This window comes from Chelmon rostratus, chromosome 20, assembly GCF_017976325.1.
Source record: "Chelmon rostratus isolate fCheRos1 chromosome 20, fCheRos1.pri, whole genome shotgun sequence".
NCBI classification, from domain to species: domain Eukaryota; kingdom Metazoa; phylum Chordata; class Actinopteri; order Chaetodontiformes; family Chaetodontidae; genus Chelmon; species Chelmon rostratus.
Window position 1 is genome coordinate 18710558 of NC_055677.1, and position 18588 is coordinate 18729145.

Below are 18588 nucleotides of genomic sequence, written 5' to 3' on the forward strand. Positions count from 1 at the left end.
TGTTCTTCAGAAAAAGCATCTATTTAGAATCCAGTGATGATGATGTTGTCCTCCTTCTTCTCCTCACTCAACAAAAGAAGAAGAGATTTTATATATATTTTATATATCCTGTTTGTGCTGGAAGAGTAAGGGAGCACCACACACACACACACACACACACACATGCACACGCAGAGAGAGAGAGAGCGAGAGAGAGAGAGTAAGCAAGAAAGAAAAAAGTGTTTCTTTTTCAGTCTTCATGTGATGACGGTCTTATGTGGTTGGGGGGGCTGTTTTTATTAAAATACTATTCGTCTGGGATTGTGAGGATTAAGGGACAAAGAAAAATCTCTAATTTTGCAATGATAGTTACTAAGTCAAAGCAAATATCAGTTTATTGTCATTTACAATCATACACAGTACAACATATAGTGAAATCCATTCTTTGGATTTCAGCTGTCAGTGCAGCTGTGGTGGTTCAACTGATGTTAAAAAACGCTGCTACACGCCTCACTCGACCAAGCAGACGGCTGGCTCGGCCTACGCTCAAAACACTTCATGCGTGGGGGCAGCCCGGCCTCTCTCACAGCTACATCCATATTTCATGCATTGTCTGTAACGACAACAATACCCTGGTGATTGTTGATATTCTTCACGTCGAGCTCCCAACTCCAATTTTTAGTTATTTTTAGCAGCGCTTGGCTTATAATGAAAGGATGATGGGAGCCTTCTAATGTCGCACTCTGCACATACATCATTCTGCACAGTGAAGCTCTAACATTCAACTGTAGGAACCTGAAGAGCAGACATATTTGTGAATAAGATTGATTGTAGTGTTGAATAGCTTGTGCACAACAAGCAGCATTTAATGCATTCAAAGCCAAAGATGAATTGTTCAGTGTCTGAGGAAATGACACACCAAGAACAGAAGATACGCTTAGAAATACAGTGAAAATCTAAATTCTAGCCTCATAACAAGGTTCCCTTAGTACCTCTTATGGAGCTTTGAATCATATCAAATGGTTTCCATCAGAGTTAGCCCGATTGTTGTGATGTGCAGATGTTCAGATTTCCTTTTTCCTCTGAAAAGTGACCTTTGGTATCACATGGTCCATCCTACATGTGTACATTTAGAGATATAGTACTTTTCTAGGTAACATTCATTAGTGGTTCTATGGCCCCCAGGGGTGGCTGCCATTCAGTATAAGAACCGCAGGTCTAAAGCATGATGAATTCAAGCTGCACTGTACATGGTCATGCTCAGGCCCTGATTTTATTCAAACACAATCTTAATCAAAAACCTCTTTTATACATTCAGACAGTAGATCTTAATCAAGTCAGCTTTTCTTTTAAATGTGATTAACTTGCTCCCTTCCTGTTCCCCACATAATTACACTTTCCTTGACTTTCTGACTCCGCTGAGTTTCTTAGCAAATATTGACGAATGTGTTTTGTTTTCAGCTTGATGTTTCTTCTTTCATGTATGTAAACCAGCATTTAACTAACAGACTTCTATTTATTATTTGTACAGCACTCAGTTGAAGAATGACTCTGCTTTGCCCAGAGTGGGAGATATTTGATTACACTGTTGGATTCATCTCATACAGACATCAGAGGCTGTGTGCACATTAGTGCCCACAGGTTTAGCTCTTATGGGTTTGTGAGCGTTTTCTGTGTGAGCAGATTGAAACTCATCAAGAAATTAATAATCAATTCAGTTGATGTGGCACAGATGACAGACATGGCCCCCATTTTCCTAAAACAACAGTATTAGAGATAAAAGAGTGTTTAGAGTAAGAGCAGGTGCAGCTTCTAAATGTTTGCTGTCAGTGGATCTAAAGATGCTCTATATCGTTAGTATTTGTGTCACAAATATTATAGCAACTCAATAATTTCAACACAGAAATGTTTTCTACTTTTAAACATTCAGTATGAGAATCTAGCTTCAGGTACGCTCAACAGAGCTTTCAACTTGCTGAAATTTGGATTCATGTTACTAAAATAAACTCTGATTGCTCTTAATCATAAATTAACCATAAAATGAAGCAGAGACTGTTTCATTTGGATGTAGTTCTTCCATTGCTTGTGTATTAAGCTGGTTTTATACCTCTGCTTTAAGCAGCTCTTCCACACCAACCGTGGCTACATGTATAGGTTCAGAGGTAACACCATAGCTTACATGCAGATACCACATGAGGACTGCAAGACCTGTGATTGGCTGCTTGCATTGTCTCCTACATTTTCTGATGTCAGTGGAGTTGGTTGGGAGAGGACATTTCAGAAACAAACTTCCAACAAAGCAATTACACTGCAAACCCTTTTCTCACCACAACTGCTGCTCGGTTAAGATCGCTCTATATGCAGCAATTTCATGGCAGTGGTCAGTAATAAGTAACTACACATCCAACAAGTATGTGTTTAACCCACTGTCCCTTTCTATCACACAATAAATAAAACAATGCAAACACAGTTGCTGTAGGGGATGTTTTAACATCACAGTACAGCCCGGTCATGTACAGCATGACTCCAGCGTTGCTGCGGTGATATCAATGAATGAAATATGATGCTCGACTGCAAATCACAACCTATACCATGAATACCTGCAGCAGGTCTCAGATCAACAAACTATAAATCTGTCTTTTAAAGCACATGGAAATTGTCAAAGAATACACACTCTAACATAAAAAAGATGTGGAAGCTGGAAACAGAACACAGGACGATGGCCTCTTTTCCACACAGAGGAGATAAATCTGGCCGTAATAGATCAAGACCCTTTCCTTTGATGCAGCTGAAAAAAGGCATCTTAAATCAGTCAGTGGTCACGCACCACATTAACAGTTTGGCACAAATCAGCAATTGTTTAATTCATGTTTTTGTCGTGTTAGCTTAAGCCTGTTTTCAGATCACTCATTTTGCATCAAGCACCACTTTATAGAGAGCGCTGCTGGTCATGATAGTAGTATGTTAACTATAGACTGCATAAGAAACAAATAGTTTGATAACTGTCCATTATTTTTCTTTTCAGGTATATGGCGCCAGAGGTCTTGGATGACTCCATAAACATGAAACACTTTGAGTCTTTCAAGCGAGCTGACATCTATGCCATGGGCCTGGTCTTCTGGGAGATTGCCAGCCGCTGCTCAATGGGAGGTGAGGATCAAAGGCAGGGGATTTATTGGCTGAGAGAAGGGGACGTTGGCAGATTAATGGAGGGCAGTGATGGATGAATGGAGCAAAAGGGGAAGAGAGTTGATTATGGAAATATTGACATACCAGTATCTAGATGGAAGGAAGATGCACGATCACATAAACTGGTGCATACATGTAGCAAGCAGACCACCTTAATGTAAAACCATTTTAACATAATTTTCTGTCAGGCATCCATGAGGACTACCAGCTGCCCTACTATGACCTGGTTCAGTCAGATCCATCGGTGGAGGAGATGAGGAAGGTGGTTTGTGAGCAGAAACTTCGGCCTAACATTCCCAACCGCTGGCAGAGCTGCGAGGTAGGACGAGTGTCACTGTCTTTGATTCTAACTTTTGAAGGAAGTGTGAAGAGCTTCAATTTTACCTAATTTTGTATCCTCATAATGGAATCAGGGCTGAGACTATCGATGGGCTCATGTCATGTTTTTTATTTGTGCAGTCGAAAGATGATGTTGGCTTAATCATTTTTAGAATCATGCTTATCCGTCTGTGCAAATGAACTCTTCATATATATGCCTGATACATAAATGCAAGTGTTCATCATCCACCAGAGATCATTTTAGAAGAGATTTTACCTACAGTGGTTAAATGCTAGCTACATGAAATTGATATGACACGACACAACATGATCTGTTGCACTGTTTCAATAAATCACAGGTTTTCAAACTGGGGCCCATCTCCCCAAGGGGGCACAGAGCTAGTCCTGAGACAAAGATACTGCATGACGTTAAAGGGACAGGTGCACACTGGTGTTCTAAAAACAACAGGTAGTTAGTTATTTTAGTTTGGCCCACTGGTGAGGCCTGTACAGTCAACAGCTGTGAGACAGCGAGATAATTTACAACCCTTGGCCCCAGATCGCCACAATTTTTTTAAGTGACTTCTTCAAGTAAAATCTGGTTTTGATGTTGTTAGGATGAAGGTTCCAAGCTTAAGAACCTCTATACAGAACAATTCTCAGAATGTAATCTGTACGAAGACATGGTACTACCAGGTTACCAGTGTCTTATACCCATGACAAAAACCGGTATATAGTAGTTTGTCACAGAGGAAGTGTGGTGTATTATTACACAGAAGATTTGATTTAGTTTAGCCTCCACAGTCAGCCAGGACAGTCGTGGAAGCATCTCACACACATTAGGCAGTTCTGTTCTGTACAGATTGAAGTGTCTTTAGATATTTTTCAGCAGCATTTGACCACAGAACCGGGCAGCATTCAGGCAGGAAAACACATTATTGGACATTCTGTTCTTTTCAGCCAGTCTGCACCTCGAAGCTGAGGAGTCCTTCTCAATAACACTGCTCTATCATATGATACATACAGACACACACACACACACACACACACGCTCATTCCCACCGTCCCCAGAGAGGAAGTAACTACTCAGCTTGTGGGAGGAGAAGGCGTGTGTGTGTTGTATCCCGCACTGTCTCTGGTTTCAGTTTAAGCAGGACTTTACATACACAGACACACACACACACACTTGTGGAATTGGTTTGTTTACTGCGGTGGGAGTCATTACAATTAAAATTGAGCTGATTTGGTTAAATTTCTGTCGAAGGCAGAGACATGACCATGAGGTTTGGAGACTATCTGCAGGTCCTTCAATTTTGTTTTTTGTTTTTGCCTGTTATGTTAACGTGGGGTTGACAGAGACGCACATGAAATGATTGCTGGCTCTTCTTTTCTCAGTGAATTTGAGATGACATCAACCTTTGGCTAAAGGCCACCACTTGCGGCTAATGGCTACAAACTATTTGATAGGGTCCAACAGAGATAAACACTAGCTCTGCAGATAAGTAGCCTTAGCTCTGTTCCTCAACTATACCCCAAACAAGTCAGTGTGTGTCTCAAAAAGCACAGGTCACCACCTATTGAACTGTTTAACCTATAAACACATAAAAAAAACAAGTGAATATCCCAGTGGATGTACTTTGGACTAAACAACATTGTGTTACCTTAGGTGTCTGTAGATATGAGAGATATATTTATCTCCCAATTAAATGCTATCACAATACTTTGGTGCAGCTGTACAGTGTAAAGGTATAGCAAATTTTTGATTAATGGCAGTTTTTGTTCACTTTTGACACTAGACCATGGGACAAAGTTGAATCATACACTTCTAGAGACTATATATGTTGAGTCATACTTCCAAAAACAATGCACATCACATGCCAGTCAGTCTGTCTGAGGTTTATTTCAGTAGCATCATTGCTGTGCTGCTTATAGAAGTGGTGAAAAGAATACTTTTTGAAGTAAAATGCTACATTTAGCTGTTCCTGTTCATCAGGCTCATCCTCACAAACAAAATAATCAACAAATAATTAAAAAAAAATGAACAGAGCCCCTGGAAAGTACACACAGCACTGACTGTAAATTAACATCCCTCACATATGAGATTGAACCTTAAAACTGTCCTTTCAAAACCCTCAATTAAAAGTGGTAAAAAAAAATGTGTGTGTATACAGACACACATGTCACACATATGTGCTATCCTCTCCTGACAAACAATGTCTCCACGTAGTAGTGGCTGTATTTTTAAATTAGCTTGACTTTTGAGACCCTTTGAGGTTGCTGTAGCTACAGAGTAGCAGACTGAGCTAGCGATGTGCAGTCAGTTTGTCAGAGAGCACAGGAAATATATGCACATATATATACACACATGTTGTTTTATGTTGAACACGCGAAGTCAAATTAATTTTACAGCACAAATAAGTAATTAATGTGCATCAATTTGTGTTTGTTCTTTTTCTCCTGCTTTGACTCAGGCTGGAGCACACAGTCTCTTCCTCTCCAGACTTCTTTAGAAACACAGACCCTTATGAGCCCGCCAGCTCTGCTGCCCACACACACTTCTTAACCTGGATATAAATGCTCATCTTATAATTTTAGAACCTACAGTCTGTTGTCTATTTTGATCTTCGCTGCCTTTTTTTGCTTGGCAGCGTCTTGTGATCCGTCTTTTTTTAAGGGAAAAGTTCTTGGTTGGTCTTCCATTTTCATACACAAGGCTTGTTTGTACCTTAACTATAATTTATCCGCACTAGGGTTTTAATTTTCCAGCCGGCCACCGTAAGCCCAACAACCAGTGTTTGCCTATATATTCACACAGGTGTGTGTCCACTATTTCAGATAAATAGTACAATAACATGAAGTTTTTTTTTCTACTTAGTTAACCTGTCTCTTAGGTAACACAATTTGCCTCAAACTCACACCCCTTTTGTCTCAGAGCCAGCAGACATCATACACACGTCCATAATGCTGCTTAGAAATCAACCAAAAAACGTTTTCTCATTTTTTATCATGAACACTTCAGATGAACTTTCACTTGAACCCCTCCTACTGCATCAACATCTTTTTTCTTTTCTTTTTTAAAATTATGCAGTACAGTCATTTAGGTATTATACCACATTTTATCTCAGTAGTTTTCTCTTGTTTTATCAGACAATCTCATGCAATTCTGAATTTTATTTTCTAACTCTAAAAATGGGCTGTTCTATTATCACTGTTCGTTTCCACCTGGGCCCTTAACAGACACATTTCCTTTATGTATTTAGTCAGTTTAGACTTACGACTTTTTTCTTCACTGTTTCTTTTGTCTTTTCTTGTTTGTTTGTTTGTTTGAGTAATTCCAGTTACTTCCAGTGTAGCCCCCACTCACTTTGAGCTTTGTGCTCCACACCTACTATTTACAGCTGAACAGGTTGATAAACTTTGAGCAGCCCGTCATTTCACAGCTTCATTGCACCTGAAGGTCGCCTCCGTCTTTATCTCTCTCTGACACAATTAGCCCACGAAGGCCCAATCCAATTCCCCGCTTGGCCCCACCCTGTTTTGTGTCCAGCAGCATAGGGCAGGGCTTCCTGTTTCTTTTGGGGATAGAGGGATAGTAGTCATCTAGCCATACAGAACCTCTTTAGATGGAGACTGCACAGTGGTTGAATGGCATGAAATGTGTTATCTGCATGTGCTCTCCTAAAATGAAAACATTTGTTGACTTTGGAGACCCACCATCAGGCCAGCCTCTGTGTCAATGCTCTCACTTGTTGATGCTCAGACAGTATATAAGGTTGGGATCTGGTTTCACTGTCTGGTCTGGAGGTAAACTCACATGTATCATATACAGAAAAGGAGACGCTCATGTTCACACAACAGTGATGCACAATGAGCCACAGACCGCAGCAATTATACCCATCCAGACAGACCGACAGGTTTAACAAGTTGGAACCAGACCCGGGGAGTGTTAGTAAACTAAGCTCAATCTATTATTATCACAATAATGAGGAATGATGGAGAGCGTGGCAGTCTGCTTCCCTCTGAATATTTCACCACGTTAAAGAGTCTTTTAACATGGATTTAGCTGTGACATTGTAAACCTGCCAGTATGTCCAAATATATATATAATGTAAATCAATGTAAAAGCAGTCATCATGTCCATGAGTCTCTTCTGCAGACATTGGCCGAAATTCATGTGAGAAAGTTGCTTTAGCGTCTCTGTTATATATTTGGGGCAGCAGCGCGATGTAGCAATCTAGCTACCTCACTAGGTCACATGATTTGGGCAGCAGGACTGCTTACCACGCTCTCATGTGACCGGAGAGCGGTGATAACACAGCTCTGTTGCATGCCTGTTGTTCTCAACCAGAGCCTTTAAGCTTCCATTTTGACAGAAAGTTAGTTTTACTTTTTTTTATTTTTATTATTGTTGTTTTACTTTTACTGTGAGTGTTCTTGTTTTCAACAGTGGTGTCTCAGGCAGTTGTTTTATACATATTCAGACATATGTGGCCTTGTCTCCCACCTCTACTAATAACTGTCACAATCTGGGTCTTTTTGACTAAATGTGAAATGTGACTAAATTTGAAGATCCTTGACAGAATATTTCCCTTTGTCTAAGAACAACTCGTTCAGAGTCAAGCCTTGCAGAGGTGTTGCTCAGTTTTACTGTTCAAGGTGTTGGTTTTTACAGTGGCATTTCCAGGAGGGATGTTTTCAGTCAGCTCACCACCAGCTCCACCATCTAGCCTGTAAATCAGAATGGCAGATTCAGGTAAATGGAGCTGTATCTAAGAGCTTTTACAGAAGAAATGAGCTTCAGCTAGCTGAAGCAGACGGTGGTACTGTGATGCGTGTGTGTTTGTGTGTGTGTGTAGGGTTGGCACTGCTTCACATGATGAATGGCCGACTGGAATGTGTCGTCTGTGTTAATGAGCACTGTAGGAAGTTCCGTAGAGGGAGCACAAGCAGTGTGAGAGACTGAGGCTGACACACACACAGACATGTTGACTCATACATACCAGTCGCTGTTTACAGCCCCGCCAAGGGTGAAGGAATTAGTGTACACTCTGGAGGCTCAAAGCCTTTCTGCAGTGTCTTGTCAAAAGCCACCACTTCTGTGAGGCTAGAAGGAAGAAAAAAGTTAGGTCTGACCACATTTCTCAGGACATACAAGCTCAAACCAAGCCATGATAAAGTAAGAAAAAGAACTGACTGAAAAAGGACATTTGCTGTTTCAAGCTTAAGGTTTTCTGTAAAACCACCATCAACAGCTGATGGATATCAGTGAAATGATTTTATTTTCACGTTCAAATCAACCAGCTCAATGAAAACTGGACAGCAGATCCTAAGAAGTACAGCCTAAAGACACCCAAACTCCTAAAGTATCAAAAACTGAACACTGCTTAATCTCCAGATTAACTGAACCCTCAAGAGAACACATTTCTCTTTTTCATGAAAGAGAAAAATCTCTGACCATTTACAAAAACACCAGAATAACACTTCCCATCAGCAGATAGAAACCCTCTTTAAACAGTCGTCTAAGGATTGCTGACATGACATCGAGAGCAGAGGGAATTGATTCGTATTAAAGTTCATTTTTATAGACAGAACATGAGGAAATGCTGAAACAGTCATTGGCTCCTTCTCATTGGCTCCTGGCGCTCTCTCTCCTCTGCTTGGTCATCTTTGAGAAACCAACGTCACCGCAGCAACCTGTTTGCAAGGACAAATCTAGAGACACCCTTATCCCTGACGCCAACCTGTTCTATCTAAAGTCGAGGGCCCAAAGATGTGTCCCATGCCAGGCCTCTATCTCAAAACCTCCTGTTCTAGGTCACACTGGCCTTAGATATGTTTTACACACAAAGAATCACTCCTCGTCTAAATCACTTCTATGAATAATAAAGGAAAAGCTTAAGCAGGAGAAGTCGAATTTCTGTTGATTATTCAGTCACACAATCCATCAGCAGAAAATATGAATAAGATCATATCAGGATCCAACTATCATTAATGTAAGCATATGCATGTAATCTAACCAAATAGCAGAATATATGTGTGTAATCAAACTTATAAAAGTATAGGAATATGACCCAAATATCCGTCACCTGTTTTTTCAGTTTTTCAGTTCAGTTCTGTTCAAAAGTGTGGGACAGTGATCCCACAGTAATAAGCCTGACGTCCCATCTCCACCTGTCTTTCAGTCTGTTTAACTTCATGTTTACTGCTCAGGGTTCATTTGTCAGTGTGAATAGGAGCTGCACCAGAACAAAAATGCTACAATGTGAATTTTTTTTTTCCCCTTGGCTCAGACCAGATGAGCTGAACAACAGGTGTGAAAGAGCATTTAGAAACAGTTTAGGCCTGGAACATCATCAGCCCAACTGATGCAACTAAGAACACCTGGTATTTATTAGCTGTTGTTTCCTGACATCTCTACCTACTCCTTATCATGGTTTGAAGTCACGTCCACTCTTCTGTGTTCTGAATGTCTTTATTGTCTGGTTTCTGGAGGATTTAATAAATATGAAGTAAAAGAGGCTAATGCTGCACAACATTAACAACTGTTGGAGCATCATGTTGTAATAAACTATACATATTAACTGACGTGCTCTCTCTCCTCTGCAGGCCTTGCGGGTGATGGCGAAGATAATGAGGGAGTGTTGGTATGCCAACAGTGCCGCCCGGCTCACCGCTCTGCGAATCAAGAAAACTCTGTCTCAGCTCAGCCAACAGGAGGGAATCAAGATGTAGACACAACTACCAAACACACATGCACACACCTCTGACTGGCATCCATATCGTTAGCATTACAGCATTATTATCTTCATTATTATTCACTGATTGTTCCTCCCCTTTGGTTTGAAGGGAAGTGAAGACTTTTTTTTTCACCTCATGCTCTGTTTCTTTTTCATTCATTTACAAACTAATGAGTCCTGCAGCTGAAACTGAGGAACCACGTGTGTATGTGTGTGTCGCACTGGGCTAACATACACACGTGGATGGATGGATCAAATGAGGGAACAGAGGTGTCAAAGGAAGCCTCCGCTCATTATCCTCCTTCCTTTACTACATCCATCACATGAAGCCTCTTAAAGACCCATTGGGGCATCTGGTGTCCATCTGAAGTCCCACCTGCACCGCTCATCACACCGCCAACCAATAAGAGCTCAGACCCCATCAGGTAAACAAAAGGCCAGGCAGGGAATCACCTGGGGGGCCTCTGAGCTGCTGAAGCTTCGTTCTCATCTTCATCATCACCCCCTCGTGTGTACATCTGTATTTCATTCTTTACTTCAGAGAATTAAGCTACTCTTCAGTAGGGCTGCAAGTTGCTAATTTATAACTTCGATGTGAGATTATTCAAATTTCCTCCAAATTTTAAACACAAAATGTGTCGAAAAACCAAAATGGAACATTTACAATGATTCAACATATTTCTGGCTAAACATTGCAGGAGTTTAGATACCGGCTTACAGTGAGGGATGTACTGGGAGGCATCGCTGGTCCTTCGTGGAACAAAAAGAAACTCATAACTTATCCCATCTAACATTACATACAGTACATGAAGCAAAGAAATGCATAGAGGAAAAACATAATTGCGAAAATTTGATCACTGCTGAATATTTGATGTTTAAATTTCATTAACACTTAATTTGTAGCACTTGAATGTTTGAATTCTCTATCTGAACTAATGTGTGTAATTGATGTATCTGAATTTTCCTCAAGAACCAAGGATAAACAGCCAAGCCTGAATGAAATCCATTGGACCTCTGTTCTATCAGGTTCAGCGTTTACAGATTTGATTGACACCAGGCAGTAGTCCAGTCAGAGCGTCAATGAATCGTAATGGCAGGAGGGAAGGGCCTGATACTTTAGAATACAGCCTAACTTTTAATGAAGGAAAAACGGTAGAAAAGGGTGTCTGAAAAGACATGCTGCGTGTGGAGAGTGCAGCGCAGTTTAATTAGATGTCAGAGAATGGATGATTAACCTGTTTTCAGATTTTAACCCAAAGAAATGACAAACAGGTGTTTTTCTTTGGAAAATATTTTCCATTTTGTTAATGTGAAAGCAGTGATTGATTTCTTGGTGTGCTGCTCCAAAAGGCAGCAGCAGAATGAGCAGACAGTCACTGGCTGTAAGGGCTACTTGACACAATTTCTGCTAATGTCCCAGCTTACAGTGACTCAGCAGTGATCAGTAGTAGTGACGGTCTCTAACGTTATCCAAATCCACTCGTACACATAGATCATCCACGCCCCACACCCAAACACGTTATTTTCTTCACTTTTACTCTGCCTCTACCACTCCCTGGAGGCTAAATTGACTTTTAAACTGTCATGTCAGCGTGACCTTTCCAGGTGATTTCTTTATTGTGTGTTGTTTTAATACATGAGTGTTTCCTTAAATGATTTAATTTAATGATTAGAGAGGCTGCTTTCAGTCATTTTAAATGTTTCCATGTGTGCATTAATTTCACTGCAGCAAATATCGTGGGACATTTAAGCAGCAAAACTAATCACTAAAAACTGAGGAAACTCTCCAGAGGAAACAGAATTCAGGATTAATTCCACACAGCTTCATTATATGAACCTGAACTGTGTGTGTAACCTCTGGGATGTGTAGAAGAACACAGAACATTGATTAACACAAGGTCTTGACCAATCCAGTAGGCACGTTGGGAGACTTAAGTAATCAATGAAGTTACACTGCTGTGCACCCACCCACAACCCATCCACTGCTAATCAGAATGCTAATTTACATGACCCGGCCCACTCGAGCCACAGTGGGCTGTATCCACGGTGCCTGCAGACATAACTGTGATCCACACAAATCACTTATCAGTAGTATTCAGCAGAGTAAAGATTCAACCACGAAAGCAGTTTTGATGTGAAGTTGTTTGCAGCCCTACTCTTGAGTCATGTTACAGTAGCATTGAGAACTGAAGCACGGACCTGAGGCCTTTGAGATAGTCTGTCAGCCACCATGTAGGGGCCAGACAAACAATGGCTTCATCTGTTCTTCATCTAGTCGAGTTGTAAGCAGAATCTCTCATCTCTGCAACAGTTTTGCACCTGTTTTTTCATTTGTTGCTGTTGTATTTCCTCGTCTCCCTCTGTATTGGCAGGGAGTCGGACAGGTCAGTTTAATTTATTGTTGTTTTTTGAATTTTCTTTCTGGTGGCAGGGGATCTCTTTTTCAAAACTAAACTGGACATGATGACCTCATTCATTTTTGGCGAACATGCTGCAACATATGCAATATACAGTAGATAAATGTGTCTATTTTCTATACTCTGCTCTGCTAAACCACTTGCTGTTAAACCACAAACGGCAAGAACAACAACACCAACAATCAGCTGCCACCATGCCTTCCAAGCCAGCTGTTACCGGAAAGTGCCAGTGCTTTAAAAACCCAACTCCTCTCATGTCGGCTGCTGTGGAGTGTGTTTGATCTTGTGTGTATGCAGCTCTGTGTGTGTGTGTGTGTGTGTGTGTGTGTGTGTGTGTGTGTGTGCCTCAGAGAAGGCCTGTGGGAGCCATGCCGAGCATACAGCAAGCTCGTACTATGCACACCCAAGAAGTAGGGATGGAAAGCAAGAAGGGCACACACCGCACGTCACAACACCCACAAGCCAGCCGACTCTCTGGTGCCATTTCATCAACCCCCCCCCCCCCACACACACACACACACACACACACACACACACAGACACACCTGAACACCCGACCACCTCAGCAACAACTCATTATAGAGCTTCTCCACCGATGGACAGAGTCTGGAAACCCAGCTCCAGCACCTCAAACTGTGTTTGGTTGGAAAAACGATGCCACAAAAGCTCACGCAGCTTTCGAAAAGAGACGCAAAGACTTGTAAGCATTACTGATGTTGCCCTATAAATGTAAACTCTTGGATTTCTGATTTCCGTTCTTCTCTCGTGTTTGCGCCGTTGACAGCGCAGCAGCGCGAATCAACCTTTCAAGCATTCTCTTCTTTGTAGGATAATCAACAAAAATGAGGTACATTCATTTAAATATAGCAAACGGATATTTACTAAGCCATAGGTTTTCCAGGTTGTGCATCATTTTTTTTTCTTTTTTGTGGCAAGATCTTTTTCTACTAGAATGTAAATTTACGAAAAACAAAAGATGAAAAAAATGTGTGTATAAAGGATAATTTTGTCATTTCAGCTTAGCAAGCCTTAAGGGACCAACACATAAGAGTCAGGATCTACTCTTTTTTTTTTTTTTGTTTATTTCTGTTTTGAAAAAATATATATATCATTGATTATTATGATAAAGTTAGTGTCATTATTTTATCAAAAGGACAAAAAAATATATGTAGCACCTGATTTGTTTGTTTCAGTCAAGTGTTTGTCCTGTTGCCAAAATTGCCATACATCTAAACCCATTTGATCTCATCTTTACAGATTTGCTTGTGTCTAAGTTCTATCAGAAGAACTTGTCTTCTAGTACACAGATCAAAAATAAGTCCCATAATTAGGTACAGTTAAAATGCACAACGTCTCCACAGACTGTCAGTAATTAATACAGCCAGTAAATTACATCTGCCAGACAGTGATTTGCTCAAAGAAATCCTACAGAGTCTCTTGATTGTTCAGCAATAAGTGCACTTCTGAACCACTGCGGGGTTTACCTGTGTGGCAATTTGGATGTCGGCGAGTCCGTCTGTCTCATTGCTTGTCGTTATGGATACATACATAATGTATTGATGTGCTGCTACTTAGTTGTCCACCTCGCTTTCTGAGTTGAGGTGAGAGCTGCCGTTGGATGTAAATATCCTCAGATTGTCTGAATCTGATCTTTCTGTGCCATGTTGCTTTGACGCGAATCCAGCCCATCATCATTTGGTAGGCAGTCCTCTCAAAGATTTGCCGAAGTTGTCAGCCACCATCCATGGCAGTGCAGAAATCCCCCCCCCCCCACCCACCCACTGCAGCAGCAGCTCATTTCACTGATGAGTTTTTCCCCAAATTGCTACAGTGTTCAGTTCGAATGAAAAGCTGCAGCCTCCATGGACACAGGTTGAAAACCTCGGTACCAATCTAACGATGGGCGTCAGAGTAGCTCGTTCTCTCTACTTTGGTGCCCACACTGAGAACACAGTTGGAAATGCATCAAGACACATTTGTCTCTATTAGAAGCCCAAGTGTAGAGGGAGCAGGAGAGCAAATACATCTAGTTATTTTTTAAGAAGTGATTTGTTAAGTACAAAAAGAAGTGTTCTGTATAAGATACAAACCCTGTTGATGCCCTTACAGCAACTGATAATGTAATAACAGATGGGTAATGTCAGAATTTGCCGAAATACACAAACTGCAAACCGTTTTGGCGTTTCATCCCCGGACAAAGTGATGGCAGTTCTGATGCACCTCTTCTTCGTTAATGACAGCTTGTCAGAACCCATTACTTTCTGGGTTTCTGGCAGTCCATCTAAAATGATATCTCAACATATGTTTTTTCTTCGGTAGATTTTAGATTTTAAACCAATCACAGCAACATTTAAATAAAACAAAACCACTCCAGATCAAACTCAAACAAACAAACTAAATCAGTTTAGCCTCGCAGTTCATTCTTCACCTCAGAAACAGCCAAACGGTCTCCAGCCGAGGTCCACTCGCTCACCTGCTCCAGAGATGGATGAAGTTCAGTCAGCCAGCTCATGTGGAACGGAGCATTATGTGAACGTAGGATACGTTGGTTATGTTACAGTTTTGGTGTTTGGTGTCTAGACTTTGACCTCGCCACTCCCCACGAGGAAACGGCGAGCTCAGCACAGCACAGAGTGGGAAGTAAAGATGACACTGATGGCAAGTCCCTAAAAGTGCTTTGAGTAATGTGAAGTTTGAACATCTAGCAGCCACAGTTACATCAACTGCTGATGAAGACTGTGTGTTGTGGTCAAATGCTCCAGAACAAATGAGTAAGTGGACCTTGAGTGGAGATATAGATTATTAACTGTGAAGACAAACTTGCCATTATTAAAAGCTTTCTTTTTGGACAGCCGGAGCGAGAGGTGTGACAGGCAGCAGCAGGCCTGGCCGCCACATAGTCAAAGCTTTTTGACCAGTTAATTGCTGCTGTCTTGGTAAATGTTGTTATACGTTCAAGACAAACTCTGTTTGTAGTCCGCTGAAGTAAAAGAATATTTCACCAGTCCTATAAACTATAGAAAACATTTCGAACAACGTGTGATCTTAATTTTCATGAAAATTACATGATCAGTTGCTACAGGCTTCATTCAGTGAGTCCCTTGTTGCCCTTTGTTGTGAAACAAAAAACAAAGTTTGACAAAAAGCAGACAAGGTGTGATGTACCCGCCCTTCCCGTTCTACCGTTCAGTCGTTCTTGTGAATGAAGTATTCTTAAACATGTGGAATTGGTCAGCACAGATACTTCTTGTAAATATCTCGTGGAGTAAACAAAAGAAGAACGCTTTCCTGATGTTCGAAGAAAGCAAAGTGGATATCGCTGCTATGTTGAATACAAAAAAGGGTGACAGATTATGCTGAATGAAATGTTACGTGTGGACAAAAGTGGACTAAGTAGTTGGGGAAAACCGGGGCTTACCAGGGAAGACCAGGGCCAAGGGTCCATCTTTTTAAGCTGTGTTGGTTTTGGGGGGCAGGGGATTTGTGGTAGTGTGGCAAACTAAATTTCTAAATCTCGAAGTATCCCTTTAAGCGAGCCCTGGCTAGCCCTGCTGGGCCTGTGGGTGGGATTGAGACTGAATAATATGTGTATTCCATTAGCAAAGTCATTCTCTGGGACATTACCAACAACAAAAGCTCAACTCAACAGCACCTCCGGTATGCCTCTACAAGGACAACCTTCATTCTGTCTTAAAGTCACCAGCAGCCTTGTATTTTTTTCTTTTCTAAACCCAAGATGACTTAACTGTAAAAAGACGTTTGCACCCAGCTGTTTCTCTCTTGTGGTCTTTATACAGCAATCGTTCTGTCCTTGATTCTATCTTGCCTTTCTCTCTCTTGTCATTCCATGTTCTCTAATTGACTTAACAGATATCTCCAAGCTACAAGGGCCACACTTCACTGCAGCTGGTTCCCCGGCTCCACAGCTCCATGCCGGGTGGAACCGACTGCCTACTTTATCTCTCTAGACTCAGATCTTGAGGCTGGGGTATGTTTGAAACAAACCTAGTTTGTAGAACGCAGTGAATCGTACAGATGTGGATAACGGCTCACGCTTTCGCAGAGTCTCTCCTCAAAGGCCCTCCCTCCACACCTTTAATGTGGAAGTTAGGGGTGCGACAACTGAAATTGTATGTTTGAAACCACCAGTCTTACAATGCTAATAAACACCATGACTGTCTTTGAGGCGAGACTGTCCAGAAGTATGCCAGTGTTTCCACAGCTAAACGGTTGTCTCGTGTTGCCTGTCTGTCTGAGGGAAGGCTCTAATCGTGGCTATATTTAGCAGCTTTTGCCTCAGACGGGGCTGGATAACATGTTATTCAAACTAGTTTGTTTGGAACATATGTTGACCTTGGGGTTAAACAGGGGGCTGTACTGTAGGCTGTCCTTACCTTTGTCTGAAAGAACTGGGACTGAACCTGTAAATTCATTTGTGGGTTCTTTGGGTTTGCTAAACAGTTTTTCCTTTGGTAACTCAATCACGATCTCGGCCATTGCCCATTTTAAAAATGTAGAAAGAAAATGTGTTTCCTCTTTGAGAATCGTACCTTGCCTTCTCTGTCCTCAGCTCAGATTAATGGGGGGAGGAGGTCTCTGTACACTGTTGACATGCAGTCACCATGCAATTTCAAGCCTCGGTTCACCGGTCAACACAGCTGAAGTTTGTGAATGGAAGCAGCAATGTGGCTGAGCCGTTTCGTGACTCAAACCCAATAAATGAGATGCACTCTGCTTGTTAGGTCTGGTCAAATATGCAGCCTTTTCATGCCACTCTTTTTACGCCAAGAAAGGTACAAAACGAACCGTTTTTTTCTGCTCTGTGCATTGATGGAGGGCCAAAACAGGGAGGTGACATAAACTATGCCAGCAGCTCTACCGCTTCAAAATACACTGAGCAATCCCCACAGCTGTGAATGTATCAGCCCTGTAAGAGTTTCCAACCAATCGGAGCACAACCCGCGTAACTCAGCCCAAAGGTCATGGCAGCAACTTTGTGAGCATGCAAATATCTACCACACGGGTCTGTTTCTATCTCTGTCTTTTTTCTCTTGTTATGCAAAGTCTGGGCCAATCATGTCTGCCCACTCAGTCCCTCTGGATCACACAGGTTGAATGACCTATCTATGCTAGCATGATCCACACACTGTGATGAGGAACGCGTTAGGGTCAAAGGATTATCACGTTCTCCCCTCATGGTTGCCCTCCATCATCTCAGAGGCCTGCCGCGCTGCGTGACGGCCTCTGCCGAAGCGTCTGCAGCGGTCGGGTGTTGAAGCTGATGCGAGGAGTGGTTTGGGTCACTAAAGGGTTTCAGGCTTTGCTCGGTTCGAACAGTTTCCTCTCCGGTTCAGTGCTGCAGTGAGGCCTTTGTGGCGACAAGGGTAGCAGAAGCTTTATCATGTTTTATTTGGTGCCTAAGTTTGACAAGACTTCTTTTACTTTTCACCTCGAATGACAAGACTGCATGTGAATGTGTGTCTGCATTGATGTCTGCATTACTTGCTTTATAGATGTCATCCAAAAGCTGAGAAGTATCTTAAAAAGCATAATTAACATATTAAAAAGGTCACTTAATCGAAATGAAAATACCTCCTTTCAAAGACCAATGTGTTTTACCTCACTGTATATATATTCTTGATTTGTTTACTCCAAGTTTGCAATTATCTTTCTCTTTTGTTTCTATGAAATGCTTAAAAAAAGTTGAAGAGAATCATTTTCTTTTCAATGGTACTCTTTTGTCAGATGGCATTGTATTGTGTTTGTGTTGTGCCCAAGCAGTATACTATTCCTCTTTTACCATGCTCTGTATATGACCTGTTGGTTGTGTTCTGCGCGAGCTGTACAGTCAAAGCGCTTTACAAATGTCCAAGTCCCCGTCTGAGCTCTGGTACAAATGCCTTGTTCAATATGTTCTTTCGTTTAATGGAAAAAAGAAAAAGAGTCAG

General features: G+C 41.5%; 1 protein-coding gene across 1 annotated transcript in view; it reads left to right on the plus strand.

The window, feature by feature from the left end:
* Nucleotides 1–18345, plus strand: part of tgfbr1b (transforming growth factor, beta receptor 1 b) — a 64007-nt gene extending 45662 nt beyond the window's left edge. Inside the window, exons 7-9 of the mRNA XM_041961036.1 lie at nt 3005–3129; nt 3357–3487; nt 10093–18345. Coding sequence (XP_041816970.1) covers nt 3005–3129; nt 3357–3487; nt 10093–10218 — 382 coding nt within the window. The 3' untranslated portion in view covers nt 10219–18345. The remainder of the gene's footprint in view (nt 1–3004; nt 3130–3356; nt 3488–10092) is intronic.
* The last annotated feature ends 243 nt before the right edge of the window (nt 18346–18588 follow it).